At 34.7% G+C, this 23,306-nt stretch overlaps 1 protein-coding gene across 1 annotated transcript in view; it reads left to right on the forward strand.

Moving 5' to 3' along the window:
* The window catches only part of ERBB4 (erb-b2 receptor tyrosine kinase 4), a gene marked incomplete at its 5' end in the record, with an annotated part of 620,722 nt that overhangs the window by 548,577 nt on the left and 48,839 nt on the right, over window positions 1–23,306 (forward strand). The window contains 5 exons of the mRNA XM_011986142.1: window positions 12,261–12,416; window positions 14,834–14,909; window positions 18,820–18,966; window positions 20,977–21,074; window positions 22,473–22,643. Of these exons, the coding sequence (XP_011841532.1) occupies window positions 12,261–12,416; window positions 14,834–14,909; window positions 18,820–18,966; window positions 20,977–21,074; window positions 22,473–22,643 (648 nt within the window). The remainder of the gene's footprint in view (window positions 1–12,260; window positions 12,417–14,833; window positions 14,910–18,819; window positions 18,967–20,976; window positions 21,075–22,472; window positions 22,644–23,306) is intronic.

The raw sequence follows: 23,306 nt of genomic DNA on the forward strand, positions 1-23,306 counted from the left end.
ATAAACAGGAATGGATTAAAAATGACCCTTTAGAACCGTTTTTATAATATGTGCTTTTAACCTTCTTTCATATGAGATATTAACCACATAAATCTGTGAACTGGAGAGGAGACCAAAAGAAGAGGTCAGCTTTCAAACTTCACGTTGTCAGTGTGCATGAACAATACCCTAATTTCCTAACAGTTGTGGGAAAACCGATAGCATTTAGCCCAAAGTCCAAATAGTATTCCAGAATTAAAAATATTGAGCAAGCAATTTGCAACATATACGCAAGTAAGCCTGAAAATTAACAGATGTTTAATACTAAAAAATAAAAAGCAAAGGGACAATGTAATAAAAATCATCATTAGCAATAGAAAATTATTGCCAATAATATTAAAATTTATGATACCTTTTCCTCTTCTTTTATTTTTAATTGTTATGAGGTCACGTTTGCAAGTATATTTATTACTGCTGGGAATTTCTTCTTTCCTAACCTCTTGATCCAAAGGCAATAGAAAGAGTAAGGATGAATAAATGGAGTAGGGAGAGGAGGAAATCAATCAATCGACTACTATTTATTGACTGTCCCAAAACGTGATGAAATTGGTAAACGTGAGGAGGGTCAAACTGAGCTATGTCATCTCCACAGGAACACACCATTCACAGTTCCAGGTACTCAACAATCCATAAGGGTTTGAAGTGAAGAATAGAAGATAAAAATCTTTATTTTTCAGACTTGAACAAGCTGAAAAAATATAGCTTTCTACTTCCATTACTCATTTTAATGTTTAATTCTCTTAAAAATAATTTGACAAATTAATAAAGTCAATAGATGAGTGCTCTATTGAGATTCTATATATATATACACATATGAATATATATGTATAAATCTCAATACATATATACACACATACATATTTAGAGGTATATACATACATACATATAACACATATATATATACGTGTGTGTATATGCACACATATATATTTCAGCTTTGTGCTTTATCTAATCTATACATGAAACCGTTAGCATTGGGTAATTTGTTGTATAGCATTTATAAAGTCTGAGCATACAAGTTTATGTTCTTTCTGATCATAAAATAATTTTGATTTAGCCACAAATCCGAAAAGTTTTTTTAAAATAATGCTTGATAATCTCAGGGTTTAGCTCCGGATAGATGGATGGATGGATGGATGGATGGATGGATGGATGGATGGATGGATATCTGTCTATAGATATAGATAAAGTTGGAAATTATCATTATGTTATAGAGTGACCCAGGCTATTTAGGAGCTGGGGAAGATCTTGTGGAGGAAATGACATCTAATTTGTGATCTAAGAAACGTTAAATTTGATCAAGCGTGTCTCTGTAGCACGGTAGCAAGAGTGTAGCAGTGTATGGTGAGGGCGTGTTCCAGATAAAGGAAATAGTAAGTATATAGGCAAAAGAAATTAGAGGGTTTTCGGCTTTGCTTGGCCATAGAGTTCAACGTGAAGAATTACAAGAAAAGAAGCTGGAGGGTCAAGTGGAGTCAAGTTGCTTGTGGGCTTTTTTGGCTACCTGAGTGAAAACATGGTTTGGTGTATGTGCATATATGTGTGCACGTCTGTTGAAGGGTAAAGGAGAATGCGGAAATGACGGCAAATGCACATGGTTAAAAAGAGGAGACTTAAGCAAAGAGAAATATGTTAATTTTCCATGGCTACCTTTTGGACTAGATCTGAGCCTTTATGGAATGAGTATCTAAAGTTACTGAAGATTTTTAAGGAGACTGTTACTAAGGAATCAAGAATAACTACTAATACAGCTGAGGACAAAATAAGGCACAAAGTTCAGAAGAGGGTAGAACTCCTCCGTAGGGCTGTGTGGAAGACAGCAGAGCACTGACATGGTGAGGAGGATGGAAGGGCATAATTGCAATGGTTTGAAACATTATAAGCTGCAGCTTCTGGAGCATCAAGAGATAGCAGCCTCAGAAAAGATATCAGCATTTCCACAGGAGTTTCAACTGTGGGTTCAACAACTGCAGATATCAGTGAAGAGTCCTGAAAAACAAACAAACAAACAAAAAACAAGAAAGATTATCCATCAGTGTCTATGAGGTTCCTGGTGAACCCTAGAAATATCTGCAAAAGGCTTTTTAGAGGCAGGGAGCTACAGATGATCTGCAAGCAGGTTGGGCCAAGAAACAGTGAAATTCGTATTATTACTATACCATCACATGTGTCCTGAAACGTGTAATGACAGCAGACTCTCCAGGACAATTTCTTGACAGTTTTAATGATTAAAGATAGATGATTCACATTTTAAGTAATGTGATGATATCTGGTACTTCTATGGTAATGTTAGGCTAGAAAATGAGCCAAGGTGCAAAACAGGAATCTCTTTCTCTTAGCCTTTATGCAGAAACTAGATGGAAACAAAGCCCTGGAATTCTGAGGAAGAATGCCAAGGTAGAAACAAGGATGTGTGTCAAAATGGACATCAAAATCAACCGTAGGGGATTTAGATGAAAACAGAAGCCATGGTACAAATCCTTCTGAGGATTTTAAGAGGAACAAGCCTGAGGAAGGAGAGCATGGGGCAGATCAGGAAGTTTGGAAGTGGCTGGGTGACTTCCAGAAGGAAGTATGTAAGTGCCACTCTTGCGAGCTTTACATGTGTTGGGCAGATATTTGCATAGTGGGGCCGAGCCCATTGCCGTCCAAATGAGACAAGGCAGAACTGAATTGAATGACACACTTTTCAACTCCTTATGTGGATACTCAAGTTGCATAAGAGCCTTTAGTGTTCTAGGAATTTCACATTTTTAATGGAAAGATACTTACATAAAAATATTCAGCAGTTATAAATAAACTTAACTGCCGGGACATATAGATATGTAAACCACACTTAAGAAAATAGTTATTGAAATTCTTTAGGTCTATATGATGGCAGAAGTTTTGCTTTGTAATAAGGATACCTCATAAAATTTGATATAATCAGCTTAAGAAGGAAAATTGTACATACATATCCCTGTCCCTAAGCTTTATGGTTTTTCACCAGTAGCATGCAATTTTGTGAAACTACAAAATATTAGGAATGATCTGTTTCTGCTCAATTATTACTGAGGTGTCAGACATTCAACCACCTCTCTATAGTCTCTGAATGCATTTGCACAATATGTATGCTCAGAGAAAGGCTCAGCTTCTATTAATCTAGAGGTTGCTGTATTAATAGGTTGCACACTTCATTGATTTTTAATTAATTTCTAAAGAGACACAGAGGATAACTACTACAGCCCACAGACATCTCCATTCTCATTGCAAACCACATCTTTATTGATCGGCTGCCTAAGGAGTAGAAGTAATCCATTTTAAGTACACCTCCCTGTGAGAGTTCGGACACTGCACGATTCACTTCTCCTATTGTAATCATATTGGCAAGAGGTCAATAGGAGAAAAAACTGTAGCATGCTTGATAGTCTCTTGATGCAGGCAGATGAGCTTCTTACTCACAATGTAGTAAGAAAGCAGAGGCTTTTCATACATGCTATTTAATTTACTTTTTTGTTTTTGATTTCATTTATTTATTTTCTGGTTTTCTTAAGAAGGCTTTCAAGTCCCAAGGAGACTGTTCTTCAAACGGATATTTTAAAAGCTTGCCATGAGTTGTAAATGAAACTTCTGAAGAAAATGTAGGGAACAAGAATAAAAAAAAAATCTGTTATCTCTGTCGGCCTCAGGAATCTGAAAATGGTCTTCCCCTTCTCTCCCCCTGGGAGACTAATATCAACATCTGGGGCTTTGCCTAAATGTGGCAGGGTTTGCTTTCCCACATTCCATCATAAATATTGCACATTTTGAATCGCATTTATTAATTTGCCAGTGACTGTTCTAAATCCTCTGTATATGGGAACTCACAAGAACACAATGAAACCTGTGTTATTACTGCTACTCCTATTTTAAGACAAGGAAATTAATGTACAGAGAGATAAAATAACTTGTTGAAAGGTGATACTAGTGCATGACAAAACTTATCAGAACTAAGATTTGTCTTGCAGGCAGCTTGATTCCAAAAGCAGTGCTCCTTACCATTATGCTATATGACCATATATATAAAACTATACACAGTAGACTGCAAGCCATATATGAAACTCACAAAACTGAATGTAATCTAGAAAATGGGTGCTCTGTGAATTCAGTGAAGAGAAAACACTTCCTTCCACATAATAAATGTTGAAGGCTTTTAAATAAGCCTCTTTAATTTTGCTGGGTTCCCCAAGGGATGGTGCCTTTGGAGGCACTTAAAAAAACAACTTTTTATGCATTTCACTGTGTCTTTGACAACTTGAAATTTGCCTGGCATCAGTAACTGGCACTCTATACATGTTTGTGGTTGGAGTAAATGAACCATAAGGCCAGAATTTTGTAAGTCTGTCCAGAAAGTAGCTATTTTTCTTTGCAGCATAGATGGAGCATTGGAGTGTCAATATCCCAAGATTGAGGAAGCCGAGACGAATTATCAACAGCCAAAACTTCCAGCTGAGTGTCCAGGTCCTGAAGAGGTTTCTGGGCAGCACACCACAGCATCTCCTAACATGCAATTGTGTATGCACACACACATGCATACACACCACACACACACTCAAATATATTATTGGGACTATCTATGAAAATTTTCAAATAAATAGCAAACAATAATTTGTATTATATATTGTTAAAATTACAGACATTTGGTTGTCCTTAATATTCCAAAGTCTTCTTAAAATCTGCAACCTAACCAGGCTTCTTGAAGATCATGGCTGCAGTTGAAAGTGTGAGAATTAACCATGAGTGTTAACTCCATGCTGGCTCAGGACAGCTGTATGAATCTGCTTTTCTTCCTCTGAATAGAATAATAGGAAGAACATTCAGGAACAAGTAGAATGAGAAGCTACTGCACCTAACAAATAAAGAAAGTGAAACATAAGTGTTGTATAAATTGACCAAAATCACATAGCCAGTAAGTAGCCAGTGTTTGTGGAGTCTTATATTTTAAACTTAGGATGCACTAAGATGATTTTTACTAAAACGTATTCATGACTCTCACTAAATATTTGAAGGGGGACATCTACTCTACCTCTTTACTGTTCTCTGTCTATTATTGGCCCACAATTTAATATTTCAGATACATATATTTTACAGTTTCATCTATCATGGAATAAAAATTTAAAGCTAGCAGTAACCTCAGAGATCATTTCAGCCAATCCATCACTTTTATAGCAGAGGTGAAATGAGTACCTGTGGTCATAAACCTAGTTAACAATATGTCCAAAACTTCTGTCTCACAACACTCAGCTCTGTGTTCTTTCTATTCTGCCATGAACCAGCTTCTGCTGGTTAAAAAGATCGCTCAGTTGATTCCATTACTGAGCCCCCTTATATTCCCTTTATGCACTATTTGGATAAAATCAGTTACTTCATCTAAAGATTCCTTTCTTTCCTTGAACATGCTTATATCTTTAGCTATAACCGTAGTAAGCATTATAGTTGGATTCTTCTTTCCCCCAGGGAAAGAATTGCTTTTAGAAGGAAAGGTAGTAAAAAGGAGATATTTTCATTTGAAGTTAGGTTTCCCGAAGCTTCCTGTTATTAAGAAAGCTTCAGGTTATTAGAAAGAAAACAGAAAAAAAAATGTTCTCTTGCTAACTCCAGAGATTAATGCTGGAGATTAATGCCTGTGAGCTGACTGCAGCTTGAAATTTTTAGCTCCACACGTGTATTTGATGAAATTGTCGCATGGCCAATATGTGAGAAGCAAATATTTATTGTCAGAAATAGTCCAGTCTCTCTTGACTTCCTTTAGCTTCTGGCAGCTGGGCAAAATACATTTTCACATTGAATTAAAACAATAATAATGCTTTTTGCCAGATTGTTGTGACTCACGTATCATAAGACTGAAAAGAAGGTCATGGCTAGGTGTTTGTCAATACCAATATTTTAAAATTAAGTCATTCTCTGTTCTTTTCCATAAGCAGTTTATATGAGTTGATTCTAACTAGAGATTAAAATGTTAAATTCAATTCTAATAACATTTTTCCTTGGATTTTATATCAAAGTTCATTTCTGAAAATCAAGCATACAATTTGACCTTCTGTAGTTAACTTGTATTTACTATGATTACACATTTTAAGAGCTATGAGCAAAACATGAAGTAAGTATGCATTCTTTGAAAACTTGCTAGAGCTTACAGAGAAGGCATGAAAAAAGGTAAAATTATGAATAGTTTGGGTAATGGTAAATTCTGAATAGTTTCGATAAAATCAGACTTGTGGCATTTGGATCATGAAGTAGATAGACAAAATAACCCTAAAACACTTCTTTCAGAAACTCCCCTCCATGGTGTGTGGTAAGTGGCAGTTATCTCGGTGTAGAAAATCTATTTTATTAACCCATAGAAAACATTCTGCAGCACTGAACCTTTCAGATCTATTTTATTCGTGACCTTTATCTTCACTAAATTCTTTAGTCTGTGATGTATTTATAGAGGGCACAAAATCTTTTAATATGTCTTCTAATTTTTCTTTCTTCTTCTATGACAGCATCCTTGGGTGAATTATTGTTAAAATAATACTTTGAATAGTAATAATTCTGAAATTGTATTCACACATTAATCATGATGGGTAGGTTATAAGTATGTGTATCACCATTTGCAAACATTTATTAAACACCCACTGTGATATATTAGCTGAGGTTCATAGATTTTCTGAAATAGAAAATTAAAGTTAAGGAGGGTAAGTAATTCTTGTGCATTCTAGGATTGTTGATAGCTATCCCTGGAGCAGTAATAAAGGTTTTCATGTTCTACACTTACTATATGCCAATTGCTATTTAAGCGCTTTGCATATGCTAATTTACCTCACAACAACCTGAAGGATAGGTGCTGTTATGCCCATTTAGAGAGGAGGAGAGAAAGGTGATGACAGAGAGATTAAATAACTTTCTCAGAGTGATAGGGCTAGAACATGGCAGGACTGGGGTTTCAAACAGGCAATTGACCACAGAATCTGCACTCATACCCACTCTACCATCTTGCATACTCTGTGACCAAAATAAGAACAGTCTGTAGTTTGCACAATTCAAATTCCTGCGAACTTACAAAAAGATGCTATAATTTAACTGAGTTTAAAATATAAATTAAAAAATGAGGCAATCACTTGCATTATGTTCTGAAATTCACAGAAACACCAGATAACAGTTTTTTTTTTTTTTTTCTGCCAAAGTACTAGTGCCTTTTAAAGCTATATGACTTCAAGTGGCTGGATGCAGAGACTCATGCCTGTAATCCCAACGCTTTGGAAGTCTGAGGCAGGAGGATTGCTTGAGGCCAGGAGGTTGAGGCTGCAGTGAGCCCTGATCATGCCACTGCACTCCAGCCTGGATGACAGAGCTAGACCTTATTTCAAAAACAAAAACAAAAACAAAAATCTGTATGACCCCTATGTTCATTAATTTATCCATGCCCACATAACCCTGTGACCCATTAAGAGAGAAGATAGGCTTAAAAATGTAGACTGTAGAGTCCACACAGCAAGGGATCCAATCCAACTTCTACCATGCATTAGCTAGATCAGCAGTCCCCAAACTTTTTGGCACCAGGGACTGTTTTTGTGGGGACCCGGCAGGGGACATAGTTTCAGGATGAAACTGTTCCACCTGAAATCATCAGGCATTAGTTAGATTCTCATAAGGAGTTCACAATGTAGATCCCTCGCATGCACAGTTCACAATTGGGTTCAGCCTCCTATGAGAATCGAATGCCGCCACCGCTAATCTGACAGGAGGCAGAGCTCTGGCAGTAATGCTGGCTCGCCTGCCACTCACCTCCTTCTGTGCAGCCCAGTTCTTAACAGGCCACAGACTGGTGCTGCTCCATGGCCCAGGGCTTGGGGATCCCTGATTAGATAACTTGGAGCAAGTAACTTGACCTCACTTAGCCTTAGTTTTCTCGTATGTAAAATATGACAACAGTACGCATCTTATAGGATTAAGTTAACCAACCAATGTGGCAACATTTACTTTAATGACTGCTGTGTTCTAAGTACTGGGTCAATGTCAACTGTGGTTGCCATCAGTATTATCTTCTCATAATTTACTTTACCCAAGCTGGCCTGGCATGGATATGAGAACTGCTACAGCGCAGAGTATAAGGCTTCTTTACCCACAAAACACAGCATCATAATGAATGACCCTTATTTGTTCATCTTGAAACTTCAGAGACTTCATCCAGTTTGTTTTTGTCACTGTTATTTCTAATAATTGTCTGCCACCTTAGATGCATGACACTCTAATTTGAAGAGTGATTTCATTTTGAAGGAATCTAGCAGAGCGTGACTCAAATGAGATCTTCCAGAAAGAAAATCCTATTTAATGACTGTGATGTAGAGAAAACTGTTTTGAGCAATCCATAGATGATTCAACACTCTCAAGGTGTGAAAGTAGGACTAAGGTGGCTTTAGTAAGTAATGATTTGAAAGCATGCATCTGTATAATGATGTTTCATAGTTACAAAGCAACCATAAACATGTATTTTGATGGTTTGGTAATGATATAGATACTTACGTTCTTATTGCTTTTAGTGACAGTCAGGTGGGTGAGGGAAACTGTCTAGACATTGTCACCTAGTTTTTTAAAATTGATTTCTCATTATTTTGAAGAAAGTACCTTTTCTGGACAAACAGTATTTAGCTTCAGAATAGTCTATTCTTTGCTGAGCTTTGTGTGTAGAATTTCAAAGAACTTGGAGTTTCTGAAGTTTTTCTTGTATTGTAGAGTATGTCATTAGAGTGTCAGTCTGTGCAGGCTGCTATAACAAAATAACATAAACAGAAATTCATTTCTCATAGTTTTGGAGACTGGGAAGTCCCAGAAAATGGTGCCAGAAAATTTAGTGTCTAGTTGAGGATCTGATTCCTGATTGTTCATAGCTCCTGGAACCTCACATGGCTGAAGAAGCAACAGATCTAAGGTCTCTTCTATAAGTTTGTTAATATCATTCATGAGGTTCTACTCTCATGACCTAATCACTTTTCAAAGTCCCCACCTCCTAACACCATCACTTTGGGGGCTAGAATTTCAACATACGAATTTGAGGAAGGACATAAAACCATTCAGATCATAGCACAGTTTGAAATTTTTTGGTGAATGTGCCTTAGTTCCCTATTGGCAAAGTACATATCACTCTTCCTGCATAAGTTTAAGAAATATAAAAATGATATTTTTATTAGAACAATATTTGGTTCAAGGGATCATTATCCACCTAAATGATAAAAGTCTAAAAACAAAATTGTTCTCAATGTATTCTCTTTCTTCATCATTCAAACAAATACTAAGGATGATTACTTAATTTTATAAATATTGCTTGATATTATCCTCTTTATAGTATTCCTTCTGGCCTAGTTTGATTGAAGGTTCAGATACTCTTACACATAGGAGCAGACGAGTGTTGTAAGTGATGGAAGCAGAATTCCTGGGAAGAAATAGTGAGCAGTGGGATCTTGGAAAATGGGTTGGAATTACCCTCATTGGGGTACAGTTGGTCTCAGCTAAAGAGAATGACTGACCCACACCCAGTGTGGGGACTAAAGAAAAAAAAATATGAAAAATGGATGTATGTAGTCCATGGACTGCAAATTTGCAACCTTTATTTTACACTCCCATCACCTTGCTTCTATATTGTGGCAGTGGCTCCTGCCTTCAGCTACACAGATGTCCAATCCATTCTCTGTATTAACACCAGAGTGGTGTTTCAAAGAGTCCAACAATCTCATGCCCACCCCCCCCCCCCCCGCTTTGTTTTTTTCTGAGACAGTCAATCTCCTCTCACTGCAAGCTCCGCCTCCCGGGTTCACGCCATTCTCCTGCCTCAACCTCCCCAGTAGCTGGGACTACAGGCACCCGCCACCAGGCCTGGCTAATTTTTTGTATTTTTAGTAGAGACAGAGTTTCACCATGATAACCAGGATGATCTCAAACTCCTGACCTCGTGATCCACCTGCCTTGGCCTCCCAAAGTGCTGGGATTACAGGCGTGAGCCATCGCGCCCGGCTTCGCTCCCCTTTTTAAAACAACTTCCACAGCACCTAATTGTATACTGCATGAAATACAAAAGTCTAAGTTCTTTACCATGACATATAAGAGACCCTTTTTGGACCCTGCCTCTTCTTTTGTTTTCAGTTTCACTTCTCACCACTGTCCCTCCCTAGTACAGTATGCTTTAAAGATACAGAATTGCATGTCTTTGTCCACGTACGCCATGGTACTGCTGCCCCGTGCTTGTTCTGTTCACCTGCAGTTTTACTCTCACTCTGCCCAATTGGGAGACATCATTCAACCCTTACTTAGGCCTTGGTACCGCTTTGAAGTGTCTCCTCTCATGCATACTTGCTAGGCTATACTACATAATGGCCTCAGAATAGAGTTCTCTTTAAATGCCTTGCATGTATCACATCAGTCCATTCAAGTTTTTATTCCCTATCTGCCCACTTTATTAATTAGCTTCTTGTTCTCCTTTCATGTACAGACCTTATCTGAATCTTTTTTGTCTTCTCGGTGTCTGGCAAATGGTCCAGCACATAGTATGCGTTAACCTGTTGCCAACATATTTTCCATGTTCTGATACGAAGGTGATAAGAAAGAGAATAATGAATGTTTCATGAACATTTCTTAAAGGGATAGAATTATTTGGGAAGATATGAAAATATTTTATCTCCAAGGCAATGCATTTATTTGTTTATTTTTTTGATCCTTTAAGTCATATAAGGGTTATATGTTCTCAGATGTACTTTATTCTAGGAATTTCTAATTTAATGTACTCAAATACAAAGCACTGTTTAGGAGAGCAGGCAAAAGTCCCATAAATCTCGGTTGTAAGTTGATTTCAGAAAACACTCATCCGCACAGTGTCACCCAACTGTTGACTGATTAGACCATATCAGGCAGTATCTCCACTGGTTGTGTTTAATGTGCATTTATATGGGGTTGGCTCATGATGCTGTTTGAAGTAATCTTCTCTTTACACTACACCAGGTATACGGTTCATAATTTTTTGACCTGTGTGATTTATGTGTCTGTTTTCCACAGCTTTTGTTTTGGTATCAGAAACCATTAATCCTTCAAAATCCTGCAGTTATAATGTTAACTGCCAACAGCATTGATTTGCAATTGGCATGAGAGTATGGTTCAACCATTTCATAATAATTCTAATCTATTTTTAAATGATGACCATTGTACCACTAAAGTAATCAAATATAGAATTTCCCCTAACTCTTCAACAAAAATATATTCACTCTATTCTTGGCCTCAGGTTTATTTCCTTAGTTTTACATAAGTTATTTTGTTAAACATAATGTTTAGCAACTCTTAGTTTACCTAGTACTGTAGTATAATTAATAAAGTAATTGTCACTCCTCTGGATTATTTTTTCTGAATTTGTATAGATATTAATACATAACATGTTATATATTGTTACATGTGGATGTATTGTGAGGAGAGCCAGCTATGTCTCTTGCTGCTGAACAGCAACAAATTTTATTTTTAATTTCCCTGTATGTTTTATAAAGGCAAAATATTAAAGGCTAATTTCAGTGTCATTACAAACTATGTAATTTCAGTATGGATTCTCATAGTGACTACTGATACCATAGAAGCCTTCTTAAAAATTACAGGTTTTTAAGACTTCTAGGGTATATACTTCATTCTGTGAATGATTAATAAGAATAGTATAATTCTTAGTATAATATCATAGTATAATTCTTCAGCCTCCATGGAGTCTATAATGGCGATTTTGGCACCATTAAACCTCAAATGAAATATTGCTAAAAATTATGGATAGAGGTATTTGTTTGGATGTGTAGGGGGAGATGACGTGAAGCAGAAGTTATTGAGAAGGAATGACTACAAATATGTGGGTCAATCCAAGCATATGTTAGCTTATCTGCTACAACACCTGCACACCTCACTAAAGAAAGAGTTTGCAAAAGGATATCAAGTCGCTTGGAAAAATAATGATCTAACATTTAGCTCATGTGAAAGTAATTCATTTGTCTCATAGGACTTTAGGGAGAAAAGACCAAAAGCTGTTTGTGGTTTGCTCTACCCCAAAATCAGGTTTTCTCTAATTTTGAAAATATTCTAGGATTCTGGCTTCACTTAAAAAATTAGGCACTTCCAACTGAAGGCTAAGAGAACTCTTTTTAGAAAAAAAGGAAAAACCTAGGCATTAACTGACTATCATTAAGGAACTTGATGTTTTTCAGGGAATGATGTACCTGGAAGAAAGACGGCTCGTTCATCGGGATTTGGCGGCCCGTAATGTCTTAGTGAAATCTCCAAACCATGTGAAAATCACAGATTTTGGACTAGCCAGACTCTTGGAAGGAGATGAAAAAGAATACAATGCTGATGGAGGAAAGGTGGATATCTTTTTGAGAGCAATATTGCTTGAAAATGTAGTATAATATCCTTTTATTTCCTTATATTGTATACAAGAAATCGATAAGCCTGAAGCTTAGGAGATTATAAAACCTTGGTTCTACCATTTGCATTTTCTCCTGCTCAGGGTATGTATGTGTGTGTGTATGTATTTCATGTACACATATATATACCATATATTACCAGCTTCTATTTCTCAAAAGTAGCTAAAATAAGGTGATGTATGTCTGTACCCAGGTGACCTTCATGTTAGGTCCAGTGGTGGGAAAGGGGTAGATCCTTAGGGCTTCTAGAAATTAAACTTTAACACATGACTGTAGAAATTGTCCCATTGATCTAAATACCATAGCACTAACTCTGACAGATAACATAGCTTCTCTCTTATAGACTAGAGAAAAGTTTAGGTAGTACAAACCACCCTGAACAGAGCCACTGCCTTCATCCAACTTTTCTGACCCTCTAGTCTCAGCCTCTGCCTGACAACAGCATTCCTGACTCTTTCACCCACTCTGTGATCTCAATCCGTGCCTTAGTACCATGTCTTGTATTTCCTCATTAACCTTCTCTTTAGCTTGCCTTTCTTGGCTAAACTATTAGGACTAGACTTCATATGGAGGTCCCTCTAGCTTCACCTGGTGAAACCTAAGGTCAGGAAGCCCAAATGAAATAAGCAAATGCAATCTTAGCCTATGGTGACCTATAAGCTTACACTAACAAAAGAAACTCAGTTATTCTCATGTCATGTAAATATATTTATTATATGCTTTATTTATCATGGGCCATCCAAATATATATTATAAATATTTTACAATGTTAGGTTCCAAATGCTTAACTTCATCACAAGGCAAAATAACACAAAAATTTTTTAAACTACCCTCTTTTGTCTGTTTGCTACCAAACTGCAGTAGTCTGAGACCACAGGTTTGAAATTCACTATAAGACTGCACAGAAGTTGAAGTCTATAAATCACATGGCTTCACTTGTCTTGAGAACATAAGATTTGAGACATAAGATTTGTCTAAAGCAAGATTCATTACAGCTTTAAATGCTTGGTAACCATTAAGTCTTTATCAAGCTACCTGTGATTTAAACGTACTTCTTTAACACAATGTCCGTAGTCCATAAAGTCTGCTAACTCCTTGCCCATAGGGAAATTACTTTCAATGTGTCTTCTGTTCCCTTTCACTGAATACCATGATTCTGTCATAGAGTTACCTTGGTGTCACCTTGGTGAGCAGCCAACCTCATGATTTCAAAGGCCTATTTAGTTTTAAGCTTTCAACTGCACAGTAGAAGTGTTTATCTTTATTCCATAGAATCTAATTATATTCCCAGCTATATAATGCTGCCCTTCATAGTTGAAACTCATTCTGCTGGCCCATCATCAGCAGGATATGTGGGTTGAGTTGTTTTTCTTGTAGTGATGATAGATTTGTGCTGATCCCCTCACATTCCTTTATATAGTTCCTATTTTGAAAATGGTACATATTTTCAATACTGGCTAACCAAGATGAGAGAGGTCATTTGAAGCTGGAAAACAAAGCAAGGCTAACTTTGGAATTCACAATTTTAGGCCTTTTATTGGCCAAATTATATGAGAGGAGAAGGGAGGGGGCAAGTATAGAAAGAGTCCATTGTACTGGTGGCCCAAAATGTGTCTGAGGGTGAAAAGGGATAACTGAAACTATAACAAATCTCATTTTTTTGAGAAAAAACTATAAACATATTTTTAGAAGCATGTGTATTAGATGTTTAGATTTGACACTGTAAATCATAATATTTACTAGCAACTTAATTACTGAAAGTTAATTAAGAACTATAGAAAGTTATCCCTACTTAATTATTTTTACCTTTAATTGTTTATAAAGCTTTTTAAAAATAATACATAAATAAGTATGACCAAGCATGGTGGCTCATGCCTGTAATCCCAGCATTTTGGGAGGTCAAAGCAGGCAGATCACTTGAGCTCAGGAGTTCTAGGTCAGCCTGGGCAACATGATGAAACCCCATCTCTAAAAAAATGCAAAAATTAGCCAGGCATTGTGGCGTACCCCTGTGGTCCCGGCTACTCAAAGACTAAGGTGGGAGGATCACTTGAGCCTGGTAGGCAGAGATTGCAGTGAGCTGAGATTGTGCCATTGCACTCCACCCTGGGTGACAGAGTGAGACCCTGTCTCAAAAAATAAATAAATCAAATAAAAAATGAATAAGTATAGTATGTCTTTAGATTATTTCACTTTATGTATTTTATAAATTAACATATATTTATAGTTATATCTACACACATACAATTTAAAAAATATGATTAAGTCCAGCCCAGAGATTCACATTTATGAAATATATATAGAAATGAATTTTTAATGTAATTTTAAAACTTTCACTTCTTACTTCTCTATAGATGCCAATTAAATGGATGGCTCTGGAGTGTATACATTACAGGAAATTCACCCATCAGAGTGACGTTTGGAGCTATGGTAAATAAATCTTCTTTGCGAATTAAAGCTTGTAAAGCAAAAATACATATGTTAAATTCATGTGAAATATCTTAAGCTAAATTATTTTGTTGTGTTATAAATACCTATTTATAAGCCTAATTTCCTAAAGGAGTTAACTCTTTGCTTTCTCAATGAAAGAAAGAACAACAAAATACTCTCTTTTATTTTATTTTACTTTAAGTTGTGAGATACACATGCAGAACCTGCAGGTTTGTTGCATAGGTATACATGTGGCATGGTGGTTTACTGCACCCATCAACCTGTCATCTAGGTTTTAAGCCCCCCATACATTAGGTATTTGTCCTAATGCTCTCCCTCCACTTGCCTCCCATCCCCCGACAGGCCCCTGTGTGTGAGGTTCCCCTCCCTGTGTCCATGTGTTCTCATTGAAGAACAACAAAATATTCTAAATAGCATTCCTATCTGCCTTTTCTGCTTTTTTCTAGTTTATTACAATGTAATATACTAATATCTCTGCTAAGATGTTTTCCATAAGCTTTGGTTTGATAGCAACTGGCCTGATCATTTTGACAGGAAAAATATTCAGCCAATTTTGGTTTAGGGACAATTTCATAGAATTTCATGGCGTTAATTTTAAGCAACTTTCAAAAACATAACTCTGAATATAGTAAATATTCAAACAAAAACAAAACTAACTTTTTGTGTGTTTTTTACATATGAGAATTTTTATGGTCTATAGTAGAAAACAGATTATTGTCATAACTAAGAAAAATTACTGACAGCAGTAAGTTAGAGCAATGAACATGGTAAAAAGAGAAGACTGCTAATTACAACATTAATTTTAATTTACAAACTGCTTGTGGAGTAACAGAAATGTTACAGAGTGCATAATATGAACTGGAAAACAGTGATATCTATAATTAGAACATTTATTTCATTGTGCTTAACTTAATTGTTAAGATGAGCTACTGAGCATCTGTCTGGCTACTTAAATGTAAGTCCGGTATTACCAAGAAGGAGTCAATATAGTTCTAAGTTTAAACATATCATATAAAATTGGCATTTCTTACAAATAAAAAAGCCTAACACCCACTTAAATAAAAGGGTGGTGGTGAGATTTAAACGCATGGTACAATTTATTTTACTCAAACTTAAGCTTAAAAAAAGTTTTACCTTTTTTTGCGTTGTTGGAAAAAAAGATATAAACCATTCAGTCACTTCGAACTTACAACTCTTATTTGTCGATGCTTGACAAAACTTACTTCTTAAACTATTGTAAGAAGTGTATAGAAAAACATCTATTACATGTATTCTATGATAAATTTATATATTATATGATACAGATTAACATGTAGATTAGCATTTATATGTTACATGATATAGACAGGTTTATAGAATATATATGTCAGATTTATATATTATATATATCATACAGTATATTTTATATATGTATACACTTCTTTCTTTTTCTTCTTTTTCTACTTACAATTCACTGAATCAAATGTAGCAATCTCCTGAAAGCAAATTTAAATTAGCTCAAAATATATGTAAAGTTGGCAGAACGGTCTTTTAATAGTAAAATTTGTCTTTTGGGGAAAATCTTGTTACTCAGGCTGTAACAATTTTCTTCATGTTGAGTTGCAAAATCCCAGGAACTGTTCATCAAAAATAAATAAATAGATAGGTAATACTCTGTTTTGAAACACAGCCCAGGTCATCAACCTATATTCATAAGACATTTAAAAATTTTTATGATATATCACAGTTGATTGCAAAAGGCATAAAAGGCAGAGAAAGTTGCATAACTTTGTTTACAGTGCACCTTTATGGAAAATTCTCACTACGTGCATTTTTATTTTTACAAAAATAAGCATCAGCTGTGATATACATCTCAAGATAAAGGAATTGCAAGTAAAATTTGAGGTTGTTTTATTTTAGCTTTCCTGATATTGTTCTTTTGCATGAAACCATCCTTTTCTAACCCTATCTTGTCATCACCTTTACAAGCATATAATTGGATTATTATCAGAAGTAGAGTTTTTTATATTTTGACTTTGTTTTTGTATTTATATGTTTCTGTTTATTATATTTTCTATTATTTTGATTTACAGTTGCTTTGTATCTTGCTTATGTTGGGAGTTCTGATGGAGATGTGAGAGTATCTACTCTATCTTTTATAACTGCCTATCTAACTTAATAAAATGTTCTCCTTAAATATATATTCTAGGCCCAGCATGGTGTCTCGTGCTTGTAATCCTAGCATTTAGGGAGGCCGATGTGGGCAGATGGCTCAAACCCACGAGCTTCAGAGCAGCCTGGGCAACATGCTGAAACCCTTTATCTACTAAAAAATATAAAAATCAGCCAGGCATGGTGGCTCATGTCTGTAGTCCCAGCTACTCAAGAAGCTGAGGTGAAAAGATCATGTGAGCCTGGGGAGGTTGAGGGTGCAGTGAGCTGTGATCATGCCTCTTCACTCCATTCTGGGTGACAGATTGAGACCCTGTCTAAAATATAAAATATATCATTCTAAAATATAAAAAATTCTAAAATATAAAATATTCTAAATATAAAATATTCTAAAATATAAAATATATATATTCTGTAAGTATGACTATCTAGAGATGAACAGTCATCCACTTAACTTGTTGCAGCCTACCTCACAGAAAATTTTTATGATAGATTTTAGGAACTACTCCTTAATATACAAACTTAAAGATGTAATAACAATCAGTCAATTAAATTATCACTAGGTACATGTTAACAATATACCTAAAATCCTAAGATGTAAATATTAACAAAAAAAATCAGGTAATAGTTAATATTCTATTATGAAGAGTAATTTTAAATTCAACTTAGCTTTATATTTTAAGCTTTGTATTTTTGTTATCAGTCAATGATAACTGTTATAAACTAAAAACGACTTCAGTCTGAGTAAATAATTCATTACACATGGCAGCAGGAAAGAAAGCATAGCTCTAATTAATGGATTTTATACAGAAAGATGACTGTATATGTACATCAATCAAAATTCACTTTGTAATATTTTTGTGCCCAGCTAGCCATTTCTGAACTTAAAAATCTTTACCCTTAAGAAAATATTATTTTAAACTATATGATCATTATATCACAAAAATGATATTTAGTGTATATATTATTGCTGAAATCAGAACCATCATTATCATCAAAACTGGCTATTTGCATGCTAACATTTAGTGTATTTGCTTTTGCAGAGAAAATCAATGTCCCAGTGATTCAAGAAAGCCATTTTATTACCTAAAGAATAAACTACTTTTTATCCCTTTCACAATTTTGTTGATGCCTACTTCACATGTACTATATATTACATATGGAACATTCCTCACTCAGGCTCTCATATTTGCTAAAGAAGTATATCTGTTTTATTCAACTGTTCTCTTTGTGTAAGGTAGAGAGAGTCACAATTCTTTATTGTAACATAAGGTAATTATTCTGGAAGCCTTTAATAGCAAAGATGCTAATCTTAAAATTAGTCAATATCTTATTTTACTGGCAATCATATTTATTGTTACTGAATACATATGTATGTATAGTAAATGAATTGTTTTATGGACAGCAACATGGTATAGTGAAATATAACTTGGATCAACAAACATTAGTATTACCTATAGGCAGAAATGGGAAACAGATTCTATACGCTGATATCCACTGTAAATTGTCTCTTCTATCCATTAGAAATTCCAAGACAATAATAAGAAAATTGAATTCCCCCATACAGATTTTGACATTGGGGTTCTCATAATGGATACAGGAATTTGTGGAGCTTTTTCTTTAATTGATTGGTATTTTGATTGACCTATAAGGAGTATTCTTTTACCAGTGGTATATTGCCAGTTTGTTCAAAATATGTTGTTAATATGCTTAAGTAAGAATTTTTTCTCCAATATAGGAGTTACTATATGGGAACTGATGACCTTTGGAGGAAAACCATATGATGGAATTCCAACGCGAGAAATCCCTGATTTATTGGAGAAAGGAGAACGTTTGCCTCAGCCTCCCATCTGCACCATTGACGTTTACATGGTCATGGTCAAATGTAAGATTGCAAAATAATGTTATCATTGCCATCATCATTCTTAGTAAAGTAATAGCACAGATTACTCAATCTGTATAACATTTCTCTGTACTGAAAAATACAACAGTTCAAAAACAATTATGAAGGGAACATGTAAATGCCTCTTTGTTGTGACTATTATTAATATAAAGTAATATTCTTCCATGCTATGAAGTCAAAATTATGACTTTTTTACTCTCATAATCTCCATGACAGTCAAACTGCCTGTCATAAAGAGAGGTGAGTAGTCACAATAATGTTCTTAGTAACATTACTAACAGGAATGTTAGTAATAACATTAGTGACCTTTATGGGAAAATATCAGGCTACATAAATGATCTAAACATGAAGGAAAAAAACTGAAAACTGATAGTTTTAAAAATTAATTTAATAGAAATGGGTCTATGGGTTTTAGTCAAGAGCAAATTAGCAGGATAAGATGGGAAGTGGAAAGAAATGAAACTAGAGTGAGCTAAAAAGATTATAAATGTTTACTTTTTTCAATTTGATCATTTGTTTACATCAAACTCTTTCTTTTTTCTTCCCATGCCGCAGACACATATGTATTATAAATGTGTTTTTGAAGCACAGGCCCTTAATTTAAATAGAATTAAGGAAGTCTCTGGAGTTTCTGGCTTAATTTAAGTGAGATTAACATGTAGCAATTTCTCTTGTATAATCTAAGGTTTTCCCCTTCTGATTTACACCGGGTTAGCAAAGAAACAAACTTGTGAAGGTGAATAAGCATCTTATTAATAAGAGACTTTGGACCCAGGTCTACTCAGATTTATATTCATGACATGTGTGATACATTCTGACAGTGAGGGAGGAAATAAAAAATGTTCTTTGCAGTTCAGGTCAGCATGCCCTTTTCACTAAGCATAGTTCTATTTACTCAATATTTAGTTGGAGAGAAACCGATACCTCAACTGTGGTTAACCTTTTTTGGCTTCAATAGTTTCAGAAACACCTATTTTCTCATTAGCATCTTGGCATTAGCAAGCATTTTTTCAAGTGAATACATATAGAATACAGAGCATTTGAGCTTTGTTTGGAGAGAAAAAAAGCAGATGACATTAATGATACATAAAATAACACCCACAAAATTCCCAGATTAAGAATAAAAACTGAATTCCCAGAAAAGGAAGGAAAAAGCTTTACAGCCTTATTCTATTAAATATTGTTTGGTAGATATCTATGGAAAAAAGTTTAAAAACATGCATGTCTTATATAATCTAATCCTATAACTAGCATAGGAAATGATTGAAATTCATTTGAATTTAGCTCTGATGAAATTACATAAAACCAAGAAAACACTTTCTCTAATAGAGAATTTTACCTTTCTTTTGGAGTTTTAATACCTAACAAGAGGATAATTTGGCAAGAAAATCAAGGAAAGCTTGGTACTTTTATTCTTGTCATCTCATTAGCTAAACAGAGCCTGTAGAGATAAGGTCTACTTTATTTAGACTCCCAGCTAAAAAAGAATACATACCTTGAAAATTGCTGATAGTATGTTTATGCTAGACAAGCTAGTACTAAGATAAGCTAATGTCTATTGCTGAATAGGAATTACCAATCACTTTGCGTTAGTTTTTCTTTTTTTTTGTCCACCAGGACAAATGTAGCACAAGACATTTGCTTTTAATTTCTATTTTCCCCTTTGTGCCAGTGTAAGCATTGTGACCAAATCTTTTCTCCCATGTCACTCCTAATACAAAATAGCTTATATTGCAGTCACCTCATCTATACCCATCAGAGAAAAAAATTTATCTTTTGTTTGACAATACATTACATTTAGTTACGAATATCAACAAAGAGACTGATAAAGCCTTATCAATTGAGTTGTGTCTTTTACTAGCTTTCTTTCTTTTTCAGATCGTTATGATTAAAACAACATTTTTCAAACTTTTGCTCATATTTTCACAAAATTTAAATTTCAACTCCTTTTAATTATGGATATAGTGACATTTTCACTGTGTAAATTTCCAGGTTGGATGATTGATGCTGACAGTAGACCTAAATTTAAGGAACTGGCTGCTGAGTTTTCAAGGATGGCTCGAGACCCTCAAAGATACCTAGTTATTCAGGTTAGTACATTTGACTTATGCGTTTAAGACTAGACTGATGGCAAACTCACTGTAAAATGAGTAATATCGGGACTTTGGAACTGTGGGAATGACCACTAACATGCTGATTAATTAAGTAGATTATCATGTGAAATGACTTACTTATGGAAAAGAGCTTTTTTACTTCATGTCAGATCCACCTTTTAGCACCTTCCCTTAGTATTCAAGTGGCTCTGCTATTGAACAGATAATTATGATTATACATATACATGAAAAGGTCTTGATCCTCAGACACTTATTTTAGCACCTTGATTTTATTAACATTATGTGTAAGTCATGTTCATTAGTATAATTTTCATTTCTCAGAACAAAAGGAAGACAGATTATTGTTTTAATCTTGCCCATGCTTGAAGACAGAGAATCAAGTTTCAGTATATTAATATTTAATTTACCCAAAAATATTTTAAAAGATGTTCTGTTTTATTTGGAGGGATAGGCAGTATCCAAGCAATAACTCAATTCAAATGAATTGATGCACATTTGAATCAACCCACCAGCCAAATGAATATTTTGTATTTAACACTAGAAAAATAGACTGGATAATTTAAAAAAAATAATATATTTCTCTATGATTATTTTCACCTAAACTATAAACAAATGGGCCTTGGACTAGAGTGAATTATATTTCCTCAGTAAAACAAGGTAGCCTTTATTTACATATCAATAGTCTGACATAAAGATGAAAGCTAGGTTTTAGAAGATACTTATTTCCATTAATTTTTTTCCCCAAAATTAGTTTTCATGAACTGAAACTGTTTCAAAAAATTATGTAACTTTAAAAATATAGGAAAAATATTTAAGGTGAGGTGAGGAAAAGCATAACAAAGGTTTTGGTGTCTTTCTCGTACTCCTTTACTCTATTTGCCACTTGCACTATGAGTTTTGAATGTCACTACTTTGAAAATGTAGCCAGTATGCTATAGAATAAAGTATAGACCCTATGGTCCTGATAATCCTACAGCATCAAACCAACCAAATAAAATAAACATTGATAAATCGATCACATTTTATTGTTTATTCTTAAAGTTGCAACCCATACACGATCTGGGCAATGAACAATTATTTTCAGACCTGAAATTGATTTTACCTCCCTAAAATCATCTTTTGATTTTGCTTTATTATTCTCTAATGGTATTTATCATATACTGCTTGTATAAAGTGTGTTTACCTGGCCCTATCATTTCTAAGCATGTTATAGGTTTCTTAATGGCTGGTGGTTGTGCTAAAGACTTTTTTTTTTTAATGTGTGTACGAATTTTTCAACCATTTGTTATGATATTACATAAATTTATTGCAGAGACCACATATTTAAGATAAGAAAGAAAGAATCATATTTGTGTCTGATGGGCAATCTTTTAGGGTGATGATCGTATGAAGCTTCCCAGTCCAAATGACAGCAAGTTCTTTCAGAATCTCTTGGATGAAGAGGATTTGGAAGATATGATGGATGCTGAGGAGTACTTGGTTCCTCAGGCTTTCAACATCCCACCTCCCATCTATACTTCCAGAGCAAGAATTGACTCGAATAGGGTAAGAAGGAATTATATACACATACCGTATTATTTCTGAGATATAAAATCAAGTGAATAGGGTATAAGCACTAACATTTCAAAATAATTATATAGCTCAAATCAATGTGATGCCTAGATTAAAAATATACCATACCCACAAAAGATGTGCCAATCTTGCTATATGTAGTTAATTTTGGAAGACAAGCATGGACAATACAACATGTACTCTGAAATACCTTCAAGATTTTAGAAAAAAAACATTTTCCTCATCTTAATTTATTTAAAACAAATCTTTAAAAAACAATTCCAAATAATAAAACCATAAGTGTATATAAATAAATGAAAAGTCCTATGAAGTAGGCTTTCTACTTTTCTTTCTTAAAAAGATATTATGATTAGTCAAGAAGTAATACAAGTATAAATCTCTTTCACTCATTTAAGAAAAATTAAATATTTTCTGTCGAGCAGAAACAGAAAACCGTGCCGTCCTTTGAACCTAATCATATCGAAAAGGCTGCTAAGAAGTAGATTTTCTTTTTTTTTTTAATTATACTTTAAGTTCTATGGTACATGTGTACAACGTGCAGGTTTGTTACATATGTATACATGAGCCATGTTGGTGTCCTGCAGCCATTAACTCGTCATTTACATTAGGTATATCTCCTAATGCTATCCCTCCCCC

Source organism: Mandrillus leucophaeus, unplaced genomic scaffold (assembly GCF_000951045.1).
Source record: "Mandrillus leucophaeus isolate KB7577 unplaced genomic scaffold, Mleu.le_1.0 Scaffold1079, whole genome shotgun sequence".
NCBI lineage: Eukaryota > Metazoa > Chordata > Mammalia > Primates > Cercopithecidae > Mandrillus > Mandrillus leucophaeus.